This window comes from Hemibagrus wyckioides, linkage group LG13, assembly GCF_019097595.1.
Source record: "Hemibagrus wyckioides isolate EC202008001 linkage group LG13, SWU_Hwy_1.0, whole genome shotgun sequence".
Classification (NCBI taxonomy): domain Eukaryota; kingdom Metazoa; phylum Chordata; class Actinopteri; order Siluriformes; family Bagridae; genus Hemibagrus; species Hemibagrus wyckioides.
In genome coordinates this window covers 2,271,979-2,286,407 of record NC_080722.1, presented here as the reverse complement: position 1 = coordinate 2,286,407, position 14,429 = coordinate 2,271,979, and the positions used below count along the sequence as shown (strand labels likewise).

At 41.1% G+C, this 14,429-nt stretch overlaps 1 protein-coding gene across 2 annotated transcripts in view; it reads left to right on the top strand.

Annotated features, from left to right (window-relative positions):
* cpxm2 (carboxypeptidase X (M14 family), member 2) overlaps positions 1 to 8,359 on the top strand; it is a 66,646-nt gene extending 58,287 nt beyond the window's left edge. For both annotated transcript variants that reach the window (XM_058407252.1, XM_058407251.1), the window contains 3 exons: positions 264 to 403; positions 3,131 to 3,230; positions 7,260 to 8,359. In XM_058407252.1, the coding sequence (XP_058263235.1) occupies positions 264 to 403; positions 3,131 to 3,230; positions 7,260 to 7,495 (476 nt within the window). In that variant the 3' untranslated portion in view covers positions 7,496 to 8,359. The remainder of the gene's footprint in view (positions 1 to 263; positions 404 to 3,130; positions 3,231 to 7,259) is intronic.
* The last annotated feature ends 6,070 nt before the right edge of the window (positions 8,360 to 14,429 follow it).

Below are 14,429 nucleotides of genomic sequence, written 5' to 3'. Positions count from 1 at the left end.
TATAGGTGCAAATATTGAGGCGTTCTTCATGTAACCATAGCAACCGTAATGAATCTCGAGAAAGCAAGCTTCACTTGTTGCTGGTTTTTATTCCTCATTTATTGTGGTGTAAAAGAATATAATAAACCTTTATTACGAATAAACCACAGATTGTGCTGCTGTTTTAGTAAAATAAAATGGAATCAGAGACAGAGTTGGTTGACACGTTTTTCACGTGGACAGCATGTTCTAAGTGTGTGTGCTGTATAATATCTGTTTTTCAGGTATGAATGATTTCAGCTACCTCCACACCAACTGCTTCGAGCTGTCCATGTACGTGGGCTGTGACAAGTTTCCTCACGAGAGTGAGCTGCCCGAGGAATGGGAGAACAACCGCGAGTCTCTGCTGGTGTTTATGGAGCAGGTACACACACACACACACACACACACACATCATACATGTCTAGTATATAACGGCAGTAATCTGGAGCTCCAGCACTGAGGTGATGAAGGATTTTTCTGCCTCCTCTGATGATGAACACGGCTAAGCTGGAGATTACACCGCTTTCGACCGAGTAAATCTGATTAATGCTAGCAGTGGGAGTGTGGCATGACACACACACACACACACACACAGGTTTTACAGCAATACTCAATTACAAGCAAAGTGACATTTCCACCTACTGCACAACTCCAGCCTCTGACATGACTCCAGAGAAATGATTATTGATGTGATGGACATCAGACTCCAAATCTGCTCCATAAATATAAGAAGAGATTCAATACAAATCAATTTAAAACTGTTTCCATGTAATACAAAGGGAAACCGGCCACACCTCTTTCTTTAAGACTGGCACACAGATAGGCCACGCCTCTTTTACTACCACAGACAGATGTACGAAGCATCTCTCAACCATAGCAGTAAAAGAGGTTTTGCAAATCATCCAGTCCTGCATTCCTACCACCTGCCCACTGGATCCAATACCTTCCACTATGCTCCAGACCATCTCGCCTGACCTCCTGCTCTTCATCACCACAGTCATCAATGGATCCATAACATCTGGTCAGGTACTTACTGCTTAAGAAAGCAAGGGTTATTCCCATACTGAAGAAACCTGCTCTGGATCCCTCTGACATCAATAACTACAGACCGGTATCACTTTTCTCCATTTTTTCAAAAATTCTTGAATGCATTGTTTATAATCAGCTATCTGACTGTCTCCTGTAGAATAACCTCCATGATCCAAACCAGTCTGGCTTCAAAAAAGACATTCCACAGAGACTGCCCTTTCTACGGTCACTGAGAAACTACATGCTGCTAGATCAGCCAAGCTGTCATCAGTCCTCATCCTCCTCGACCTTTCTGCAGCATTTGACACAGTTAACCACAAGCCTCTTTTACCCACCCTCAGGAGTCATGGAATTTGTTGAACAGCATTGGAATAGTTTGCTTCCTACCTGGATGGTCGCTCATATCAGGAAACATGGAAGGGATTGACATCTGCTCCACGCAGACTCTCTACTGGTGTCCCACAAGGCTCTCTACTGCTAGCAACCTTGGGGTAACCATGGACAATCAACTGTCCTTTTCCTCCCATGTTGCTAATGTGACACGCTCATGTCGGTTTCTTCTGTACAACATCAGAAGGATTCGGTCATTCCTATCCACACAGGCTACTCAAGTGCTTGTTCAGTCTCTGGTCATTTCGAGACTGGACTACTGCAACTCTTTACTGGCAGGTCTTCCTCTGAATGCAATTCTTCCACTGCAAATGATCCAAAATGCAGCTGCATGGCTTGTTTTCAACCTGCCTAAGTTCTCCCACACCACCCCACTGCTGCGTTCCCTCCACTGGCTTCCTGAAGCTACATCAGATTCAAAACACTGATGCTTGCCTACAAAGCCAAGAATGGACCAGCTCCATCTTACCTCAAAGATCTTATTACTCCTCACACTGCTCCTCGCTCCCTCAGGTCCACTAGCACTGCTCGACTGGTCCCACCATCTCTCAGGGTAAAAGGTAGGTATTCATCTAGACTCTTCTCTGTTCTGGAACTGAATGGAATGAACTTCCCCTAGATGTCCATCTTCAAATGACAGATGAAGACCTACCTCTTCCTGAATCACTTAAACTAGCTCTTCATTTTTCCTGTTTTTATGTTATGTTTTTGTTACATGTTTAAAAAAAAACAACACAAACACACCAACTCAATTTTAGGCTAATGGTATCCTAAGCCTGTGACCTATTGAACCAGTGTTAATATAGTAATTGATAGAGACTTAAAGCACTTTTGTACGTCGCTCTGGATAAGAGTGTCTTCCAAATGCCAGAAATGTAAATGTAAATGTACAGCCTCCTTTAACATGATTGATAGACATTTAGGCCACTCCTCCTTTGCCTGGACTGACATAGATACTACACATCATTCACTTAGACTGACAGTCAAAAGCCACACCTCCTTCACTGGGACTATTAAACACAAAGGCCACACCTTCTTCACTGGGACTGATGGACACAGAGGCTACACTTCCTTTAATATGACTGACAGACTCTGAGGCCATGCCTTCTTTACAGGGACTGACATACAGAGGCCACGCCTCCTTCACTTTGACTGATAGACAGAGGACACGCCTCCTTCAGTGAGCCGGCCAGACAAATAAATAAATAACTAAATGGCATAATAAATGAATTAAATTTCTTTGATTTGTGTACAAATCATTTAAATGATGATTTCTTTATAAAGGTTTATTTATTTTTGACTTTTTCAACACAAAATAAAATAATTCTCTATCAGATAAACGATTCATTCCAAACAACTCACCTGTTTATGAATCTTCTCACACTAGATCCTAAAATAAAATTTTTATTTATTGCATTAGTGCTAGTGCCTGCCATATTATCTCTGACTCCTTTAAATGATTCAATTCAGAAGAATCATTTGTTTGTCACTCATCCATCACTGAATCCTGAGAGCTTCAGGACTGAGCTGAATTGTTTGAGCTGTGAAGTGTGTCGTTTTAACCTCACTGAAGACCATTCAGCAACTTTCATAGATATTACAGCTGATTCATTTTGGATCATTTAAATGTTTTAGGTGAAGGGAATTGTAGGAAATGATTCACTGATTTGTGAATCTCTCTCTTTCTCAGGTTCATCGGGGTATTAAGGGCGTGGTGAGGGACATGCTGGGGAAAGGCATCGCCAATGCCATAGTCAGTGTGGAGGGCATCAACCATGACGTCCGCACAGGTACATACCCACATTTACACTCTAACATCTTAATATTTGCATATACTAATCGAAATGGACAAAAAACAAATGGAGAAAAACAAGAAAACAAACTAAACATTTCAACAATTCTATCGGGTAAAGATCTCAATTTTTTTTTCATAAAATAGATAAACATAAAAAGAAATGAATTTTATATTTTGCATGTGTGGTGAAATTTATTTAATCATCATATTATCGTCGTGTTTTCCTGTAAATCCAGATTTAGTCTGTGCAGAATTTCAGCAGGTTTGTACTCCCATTACACATCAGACTGGTAAATAGAAAATAAATAGAGCTGATAACCTCTGTGCTGAACTCTATATCTCTCATGAGTTGGTGCCAGTTTTATTTTAAGAGTCTTTTGGACCCAGGGCCAGAAGAGAAGCAGTGGCTGAGGTTCATGTTGCTGAGCAGGCCAGTGGGCAGAGGTCCTGGTTGCCATGGGCGACCCAGTCCTAGATATCTCCCTGAGAAGGGTGTTCCAGTGGGCTGAGGTTAACCCTGACCTGGATTATTTTTTGAAGTGAGCTGTCTGTTGGCCGAACCTGTTTGCCTGTTTATGAGCTACAACTTGGAGAGAAAAGCTGAAGATGGAAAGGAAAACAAGATAGCCTCCTTGGCAAAGCTCCCTCCAGAGGCAGATGATGCGACCTGTCCAAGAAGATCCTCCACAGGCATATGAGGCAGCCTTTCCAGCAGAGCTCCCTCCAGAGGAAGACGAGGCAGCCTTTCCAGCAGAGCTCCCTCCAGAGGAAGACGAGGCAGCCTTTCCAGCAGAGCTCCCTCCAGAGGCATGAGGCAACCTGTCCATCAGAGCTCCATCCAGAGGCAGATGATGCTGCCTGTACACCAGAAGACCCTCCAGAGCTCCCTAATGAGTCAGACGAGGCAGCCTCCTTGCATTTCATGTTTGCCTCAACCCACTTTAGTCACTTTAGTCGTTAAGTGGATCTCCTGACTCGAAGCCTGTTCATGACCTTGATCTCGTCTGCATTATTTGATTTCTCTCATTAAACACCTAAAGCTGATGTCTGATTATATGATGAAGATCGTCTAAGATCAACATCTGGAAATCAGACTCATACACACACCTGATCACATCACCACACCCGTCCCGTGAGTCTGCTGTCCTCTTATTGGTCGACTCAGAGATTTCAATCAAACACTTCTCTGGCTCACAAAGCGTACTCGTCAGCCATATCTGCTCACAGTGAGAGTAAATCACATCACATTACGCTCTGTAAGATCACTGCTCTCATCTCAACAAACAGTATCTTTTTTCCAGTGTGTGATTATTGTCTGCGAGAGCGAAAACAGGCCAAAGTCGTACAGCGTAACACCAGTTTAGTGAGTGTATTATGTTGCAGATGGATGCACAAAAAATAGAAGCAGTTTATCTCTGCCAGATTTTTGCTGTATCTTGGAAACAGCGTAGGATCACTGACACTGCAGTGGCACAGCAACCTGGTGTTCCTGAAACCCCGTGTCAGCTTGAAGCCTACAGCTGGACTCAGTGCTCCTAATTATGGATTGGAGATACCCAACACACACACACACATACACATTCAGTAAGCCAATCCCCTGAGCTGATTATGAAGAAGCATCAAAAGCCTGTTACAACCAGAGAGAGGATGGTTCACACACACACACACACAGCTACTGCTCAAAGCTGACTGAAGTGATTCAGTTACTGATGAATGTTAAAAGCACTGACAACACCTTCCATAAACATGGAAAGTATGTGGGGCACAATCATGTCCTCCAACCTTATTAACTAGTACTGCTTAACTAGCACTACTTAACTAGAACTGCTGACAAGAAACAGCTGAATTAAAAACGTTCAAATAGAACCTGCTCTTATAGAATCACTCCACTACAGCCACTTCACTAGATATAGAACCGCTTAACTAGAACCTTTTAACTAGAGCTTCTTAACTAGAGTCTCTTAATCAAAACCTCTTAACTAGAGTCACTTAACTAACACCTCTTAACTAAAACCTTTTAACTACAGCCTCTTAACTACAACCTCTTAACTAGAGCCTCTCAACTAGTACCTCTTATCTAAAACTTCTTATCTAAAACCTCTTAACTAGAACCTTTTAACTAGAGCTTCTTAACTAGAGCCTCTCAACTAGAGCCGCTTATCTAAAACTTCTTAACTAGACTCTCTTAACTAGAGCATGTTAACTTAAGCCTCTTAACTAGAGCCTCTTAACCAGAACCTCTTAACTAGAGCCTCTTAACGAGAACCTCTTAACTAGAGCCTCTCAACTAGAGCCGCTTATCTAAAACTTCTTAACTAGACTCTCTTAACTAGACTCTCTTAACTAGAGCATGTTAACTTAAGCCTCTTAACTAGAGCCTCTTAACCAGAACCTCTTAACTAGAGCCTCTTAACGAGAATTGTACTTTGCAACCTACAAGTCATTGACCAGGTAAAGAGGAGATTAGTCAGAAAGGCAACCCAGGTGCCGGGGGTAACTCTCTACATGATGCTACCTCCACCGTGTTTCAGTTTGCTGTGCTGATGATCTCAGGGTGATGAGCAGTGTTCCACAGTGTTCCACATTTCTGGTTGTTCATCTGATCGCTCCTTAGCCTTGGCCTCTCTCTTCTCTGTGTTCTCTCACACTTCCACCAGAGTGTTCAAAATAACTCAGATGTTTTATTAAAGGTAACTTTAGAGTCTGAAAACTACAAACTCAGACTTTATTAGCCACACACACACACGCGCACACACACACGCACAGAGTTGCACAGTTGTTGCTATGGCTACCTTCTGTTCTTTCTTTCTGCGTAAATCCATTTAATTAAAGGTGCATTAGGTGAGATCTGTCACAGTGTGTCACGCTCTCTGAAAGTGAAGTCGATTTGTTTTTACTTCTTGAAGCCCCCCAAACCGCCCCCCCAATTCCCCCGACCACATACTCAAAGCTCCGCCCCCAGACCCTCAGGCACGCGGACATTCAGGAAGAACTCGAACTGCACATACTAATACTGCTTAACTAAAGCTACTTAACTAGTACTAATTAAATTGAACTGCTTAACTAGTACTGCTTAAGTACAACCACTTAAATAGTACTGTTAAACTAGAACTACTTATGTTGAACTGTTAATCTAGTACTGCTTAACTAGTACTGCCTATATCAAACTACTTAAATTGAACTGCTTAACTGGTATTTCTCAACTAGTACTGCTTAACTAGTACTGCTTATCTACTACTGCTTAACTGACTACACTGAACTGGTACTACTAAATTAAAACTGCTTAAGTTAAACTGCTAATCTAGTACTGCTTAACTGCTATATGAATGGAACTGCTTAACTGGTATTGTTAAACTAGTACTGCTTAACTAGAGCCACTGAACTAGTACTGCTTAATTAGTACCATATAACTACTGCTTAACTACTTAAATCAAACTGTTTAATTGGTAATACCTAACTAGTACTGCTTAAATAGCACTGCTTAACTAGATTCACTAAACTAGTACTACTAAATTACAACTACTAAAGTTAAACTGCTAATCTAGTACTGCTTAACTAGAACTACTTAAATGGAACTGCTTAACTAGAACTGCTTAACTAGTACTATTTAACTAGAATGACACTGCAGCTTCCAGGTAACTGAGCCATTCAGAAAGCAGTCATTCTTCTGTGGTCTAATCTACAGGATGAATAAATAAATAAATAAATAAATAAATAAATAAATAAATAAATAAATGTTTATTAATGTAAAGCAGCAGTAAAGCTGTACCATCTCCAGCACAGAGGAGTTACTGCTTCCTGCTTTCTCTGTGACAACAAGCTGCTGTTATTTTGCTCATTAAGTTGAAGAGATTGAATAAAGGGTCTGGTGGAGTGTGTGTGAGAACAGAACAGGAGTTTCCTGGACATTAGATGTATCTACAGTAAACAGTGTGTCCTCCATCACAGGTGGAGCTGGATCACTTCTCCACGCTGTAATGTGACTTGTGTGTTGTTTTGTTGCTGTTGTTGTTTTCCCTCACAGCCGCTGATGGGGATTACTGGCGTTTGCTGAACCCGGGTGAGTACAGTGTGACGGTCCGAGCCGAAGGCTACAGCCTCGCCCGGAAAGTGTGCGAAGTCGGCTACGACATGGGAGCCACGCGATGCGACTTCCGACTCGCTCGCTCCAACATGTCACGCATCAAAGAAATCATGGAGAAGTTCAACAAGCAGCCCATCAACATGAGACGACCTCAACAGAGACGCCCGGGGACATAGAGGACACTACGAGAGGGCAACTGGCCGTGTGCTGGACATCCTCTACATACTGTTTCAGACTGTCTGAGGTCTGATGGTGTAAAAAGAGAGAGAGAGAGAGAGAGAGAGAGAGAGAGAGAGAGATCATGTAATCAGATAGAGGAATCACGTGAACCACTTGGTTCTGTAGAAAAGCAAGTTTTATGTTATTTCAAGCTGTAAATGAGCTTCAACACCAAGCTACAGGAAGAGCAAAGTGTCATTCCGTACCTGGAGCTGTAAGCGTTTTATTCAGAATTAATATAATTACAGAGTGCATGAACAGAGATATTAGAGAATCATAAACTGCAAAACTGGCATGGAAATAAACCTATCAGCATTACTATCAGTTTAAAGAGCATGTCTTTCTGCATTTATTATCACAATACACCAAAACTAAAGAATAAAACCATCCTGAAGTGGATTATTTTCCTATAACATCACGTCCCCAAGTCTTTTGTTGTTCTTATACCAGCTATAAAGACTCGTTCCCTCACCAGCCTTGGTTTAGAGCTTTTCACACTGAGCTTAAACTGGTCAGTCTAAACCCTAGATGCAGAGGATCGTTTTACAAATTACACATCGCTGTAATTTAACTAAACACTGTTAGGATGTTACAGCTGGTCACTTCACAACAAAAACCCAATCAGAAGCTGATCAGCGCATGAAAACCTCATAACAGGTGAAAACCAGGAAGTAGCAACACTTAACGACTGCAGTCCAAAAACATCTCCATGGACGGTGGTTCTATACACTGCGATCTCACGTATCTCCAACCTCCATGTGGTTCATCCTCAGCAGCAGTGACGAGATTCCAAGCAGAAGTAGGGCAGCAGGATGGATGAGGCAGGTCCAGAGAGCAGAAGGTTCCAGACCTGACCTGTTTACGCTAGCATGTAGCTTTGTGGCTTCTGAAACATCATGTCATTCTCATAGCTTTCTTCCTATAGCAACATTTTCCTACAGTAAAGCTATATTTCTTAAGAAATGTTTCATCTCCTTGGAATTTTTTTTTTTTTTATAAAACTAGCTAGCAAGAGCCAGTTAGCAAGAGCTAGCATATACCTGATGGCTAATCACTGCAAATAATTTCTTTGTATTAAGCCCAGAAGCTGTGTGACCGTTTCAGCTACAGCACAAATGAATTTATGTAAATTATTCACATTTTAAAAGATTTTTGATGAGGAGAAAGCTAAGTAAAAAAAAACAGAGACTAGAACTATCATGCCTTGCTTGTCTTACCTAACTTTCTAACTAGACTAGCCTGCTCGCTACATTAGATAGATTATAGTCAGTAATGCAGTAAGTACTGTTGGCTGTAATGCTGGTGATGAAGTGGTTGTTTGTCTTTCTTGTAGTTTGAAGGCAGATTCTGAGCTGCTCCTGTGTGTCCAGAACTGCTGGGACATTCCCCTGCCTGACCACCAGAGAGCGATCTGGCAGGTTGGAACATTTCATTGCAGGTGTATCTCCATAGTCTGGTTGGTTTTTCCTGTTTCCTGTTATTGTTTGCCACGTGTCTTTTCTCCACCTTCTTTGTATTGTATGGTGTCGCTTTGCATCGTGTGTTGTTTTCCTCACTTTGGGTTTGGATGACTGTGAGCTCTCCCGCAAGGACCCGGGTTTGATCCCTACCTCGGGTGAAATTGCCTCGCGTGACAGTGTGTGATGTCAGAAAAATGTTTAAGGTGTCAGAAAATCTCATTACAATCTCATTATGACATCCGATTTTCATCAGCGACATGTCCTTGTCACGTCAGCAACGGAATATACCAGAAACTCGACTTCCCAGAACACACCACAGCCTGCAAATATGGCCGCCGTGGACCACAATCCCCAGCACAGCACATCATCAGCATTCACGCTAACCTGAGCGCTAATCATTCACAGCTGCTCACATGCTTTATAAACACATTTCAGTCATCCAATGAACCTCAGTCTGCTTGGGTTTACACTTTCTCAGGATGTGTGATGTGGCTGCATGTTACTTACCTGAAGAATGAAGGTGTTTACTAAAAAAAAACTCCTTTTTTAAACCCCTGGGCCTGTATTCACAAATCTTCTTAGAATTCTCTCAGAGAGCTCCTATCTTAGCCTAAAAAGTGCTAGCTGGGAGTCCTAGACAAAAAAGGGATTTAGGAAACTTCTCAGAGCAACTCTGAGTAAGGAAAGTACAAAAACCTTTATCTTAGTGAGGAGGTGTGGTTGACCCTGTTGCTAGGGATGACGCAGCAATTCAAGGACTGTGATTGGCTGATAAAAAATCTGTAAAGGTCTTAAAATGCGCTCTTTGTGAAAATAGTTTATATGGTAATAGAATGGACCAGGGGTGATTCTAGAATTTTCATTTAAGGGGGGCTCAGCCCCAAATGAGGGTATAATAGTAAAAAAAAAAAAATAAATAAATAAATAAATAAAAATAAATAAATAAATAAATAAATAAATGAATGAATGAAATGAAATTAAGATGTGACTAACAGGGTAGGATGGTAAACTTATTGCAGCATTCCACTGTATTGCATAGATGTGTATAACATTTGAGTACTGAACAAGACAAATACGAGTCTTCCTGATCACACACACACACACACTTGTCCTCTTATCCTCGCTGTGTGATGCCGCAGTCTGCTGATTGGAGAAAGTGCTGAAAGACGGGGAGGAGCCGAAGTTTTCCATATGAAATTTAAAGGGGACTGAGGAGATCAGGAATTTGTGTAGAGTTTATGGAGAATGGCGAATCAATATATGAGACTGTGAAAGCGCTTCAGTAGTTTGTGTGATCACTCTGCTGATGGAAGGTTGTGACAGACACACAGTCATCACTACTGCACTGATGCATTTTTCCAGTTGCCAAATATCTCAGTGTTGTAATCACTTTCATTTCTGGCGTTATGGCATTACTATGTTGGTTGGGAGATGTGAGCTCATCTCTAATAAGTTCGACCACAAACATTATCCCATCGTGATCCAATCTGTAGCGTTTAATTAACTCACGATCGTTCAGTGCTTGGAGAATACTTCTTCTTTCCCCCATTTTGTCCTCTGCTAAACTCTTAAGCCTCTTAAAAGTCCTCCTCTCTACTCTTAACAATTTTAGGGCTAAGATGTTTCTTGAATCATTTTTATCTTTACTAAGATTTAGTCCTAAAATTAAGGGAAAATTCTAAGAAAATGTCATAATTCTAAGAATTTTCTTAGAATTTCGTCACTAGGAGCAACTTTTAGGCTTAAGAAGCTTTGTGAATACGAGCCCTGGTCTGGTGTAAAAATCATCACCTTCAGTGCCATCACACAAACTAGCTTGTCAAAGGCAGCTTGGGCTGGAGACATTAAAACACACACTGACTAGCTGAGAAGCTGACTACCCAACTAGCCGACTAGTGGACTACCCGAATAGCTGACTACCCACTTACCCGACGAGCTAACTAGCTGCCTTCCCAAATAGTCAACTACCTGAATACTTGACTACCCAACTAGCTGACCAGCTGAAGCAATCATCAGGAGCTCATGTTCATGCTGTGGTAGTTGCATCATCAGGAATCATTCTGATTCCTTACAGCAGTCTAAACGCTTCCTAGCCTTTCTTTTGTGTCTCTGTAAAAATTAAATATATTAATATTATGTGCTAGACAAACAAACAGCAGCATTAGACTCCTATGATATGGGATATCATTATGAGTATTAATGCTAACGAGTGCTCCTTAGTGTTTTTTAATAGGTTTCTTTGCTAAATTGCAGAACCCAGCAAAACCTCAGCCTCTGACCTGGCATGGAGAGGTTTTTGATTTTTTTATAATCATTATTATGTTTTTTTAAAGCAGCGAGTAGTTATTTTCAAGTTTTCTGGACCACAAATTGTTTAAGGCCATGGGTTGTTAATATCTTCGAGGTCCTGCATTATTAATATATTCATGATTGTTTGAGGACACTAATTAATAATTCAGTATCTCGTACTAATCACCTCGCGGCTAGATTTTTTTTTTTTGTTTATCACATCTTTGGCAGGAATAGGAATAGTAACTTGAAGCTCTGATCAGATCTATCAGATCTATCAAGTATTCTGCAGCATGTGTGTAATGGTATTAAATTAAATACTGAGCTGTAAAAGGAAATAAAGAAAGTGAGCTCCACAGGTTGATGTTTTCTTCAAGGATCTTGTGTTTAGTTATTTATTTAATCAGAAGGCAAAACTCTTCTGTGATGTTCTACGAGATAAAGCTCTAATTACGCCGCGTGACATCGACTCCGCTGTTTTCTGTGCGCTTTGTAAACACACCCACAGATCAACACACACCTCCTCATGGCATTCCTGCAATTATCCGGACCCCCATCATCACTTCTTCTCACTTCCTTTCTCCGAGTCCACAATCAACGCTTTACTGATACGCACCAATGAACCTGCTGCTCGACCAATTATCTCGCCTCATGTCAAGTGTGTGTGTGTGTTTGTGTATGAGTTTGTGGTGAATCATTGTGGTTGTTCACTCATGGGGTTTTCTCTTGAGCTCCACAGAGACCAAATTGTCCATTTTTGTGTAGGAGATAATTACGCTGTTCTTATCAACGCCTTAGCATTCAGTTGGTTAACCTTCCAATGTCACGTGCTGAAGCCTACACTGATGACCAAACGTGCCTTCGCATCATTAACAATTCTGTCCTGTTAGATCATGTCTACCAGGTTGCAGTGGAAAGGAACGTCCAGAGAAGCACTGAGATGGTATTTGTGTGTATTTGTGTAAATTACTGTGAACGACGGCCAGGAATGAATGTGATACGCATTCTGCTTCATCTGATCACTCAATTAAAATTCACTGACCCCACTGATGCTAATCTGAAATCAATTTCTATCTGAATGAATCCTTTTAATAATCTTTATAATAATGTATAAGACTGATATATGTGATGAGCTCTGCTGCAACAAACCAGTCCCCTAAGAAATCCCAGCTCATGCTTTTAAATAGATTCCATTAATTCACACTGCTTGCTTTGATAATGTCTTGTCATGCTGTTGTGAAAAGGAAAATCTATAAAATCAATTCAGATGAAGGACATTGTGAGATTTGGTGTGGACTTAATCAAAAGTGCCATAAGTACAGATCTGGTGGTAAATGAGACCTAAATCACCAACCAAAATGAATACAACACCAAAGTAAGAGCAAACCACAATTAAGACAAAACCAAGATCCACACCAACCAGGTCTAGGATAAGATAATACCAAGATAAAACCCAAACCAAAGAATCTAAAGCAAAAACAGGACCTAAAGCAATGAAAAAAAGACCAAGAGTTAAGATATATAACAACCACACCTAAGAGAAGTATATCAACTTTACAGTGGAATCTCAGCATATGAATTCAACTGGTTCTGGAGGCGAGTTCTTAAGGTGAAAATTTTTATTACGAAACAAGAAATAATGTAAATGCAGATAATCCGTTCCAGTTCCCAAAAATATGACCAATATGACAGATACGAAGTGTATGTAAACTGTATGGCTGCTTAGAAAGAACTGACCCAAGACAAGCATACCATGTCAAGGGTCCTCAAAGGAAGTCGTGCCACCAAGCTTGGGCTAAAAATAGAACAGACCACCCACACCACCAATCTGTCAACAAAAATACACCCGAAAAATCACCTAGCTTTTGAATGCATGCTGAAGGTAACATTGGTATCGTGGGCTGACTCTTTCCAAACAGCTTTAGCTTACTCAAACTCAATATGCTTGGCTTTTCATTGATGCAAACAACATTTGAACGGCTCCCAGATGTACTCACAACTTTGGTTCGGGGTTCGGTTCGTATGCCGAAAATGCTTCGTATGCTGATGCAAATTTCTTGCAAAATTTCTATTCTTAAGGCGAAAATTTGAAAGGGAGAGCATTCATATGCTGAGGTCCCGCTATATCTCACTGACTTGGACCACAATAAGAATAAGATCACGATAAGACCAAGACCCATCCTGACCAAAACCACAATAAGACCAAGACTCATAACAAGCAAGACCACAATAAAACCGAGACCTGTCTAAGTTCAAACTGAGATGAAGATTAAAGAGTGTACTGTATGGACATTACATTGAGTAGACCTTGTAAGAAGATTAAGGTTTTATATCACTAACATTAACACTAATTACTGTACCGTCACATTTATCCTTCACCATCACACAGCACCCAGAGCAATTTAGCACAGAAGATTTGATTGAAACACGTGTAAATCCTGAGCCTGCAGTGTGGTGGCCTGGTCTCACAGGGTTCCTGATCACAGCTGTGGACCATCAGAAGCACAGCTGTGTGGAGGTGGAGGGCTGACACACTGACCTCCTCTCAGCTTCACAGGCCAAGCTCTCTCTCTCTGATGTGATGCCCAGCTTTGATGTGGAAAACGCTGCCAGCTCCAGATCAGACCAGCGTGTGTCCCCCTGTTTTCCCTCTCGCCGAGCGTCTCTGCAGCTGAGTAGCTGTGTACAGTGCATTCCTTTCATAAATATTTACACCCATTGGCCTTCGTCACATTTTATTGTCAGAAATCTATCAATATAATTTGAACCACTATAAGATCTGACCTGAAAACTCCGAAATCCAGATGTACAAAACTGACAGATACTGTAGCGCTAATAGCAGAAGGTAATTCTGCCAAGTACTGGAGCAGAGGATGAATACTTATTTACCCTAGAAATGCTTTCATAAATATCTACATTCTCTGTCTCCTTTATTAGGAACACCTAACAGTGAGTTTCAGTTAATGTTCACATGAAACATCAGAATAAAGAAAACGTCTGATCTATGTGAAGTTTGGTAGCCATGGCATGGTTGTTGGCTTGGGTTTTTTAGAAGCTGCTGATCTCCTACTGCAATTTTCACACAACAGGCTCTAAAAAAACATCTGAGGAGAATGACCAGAAAGTCGATAGAGACTAAAAT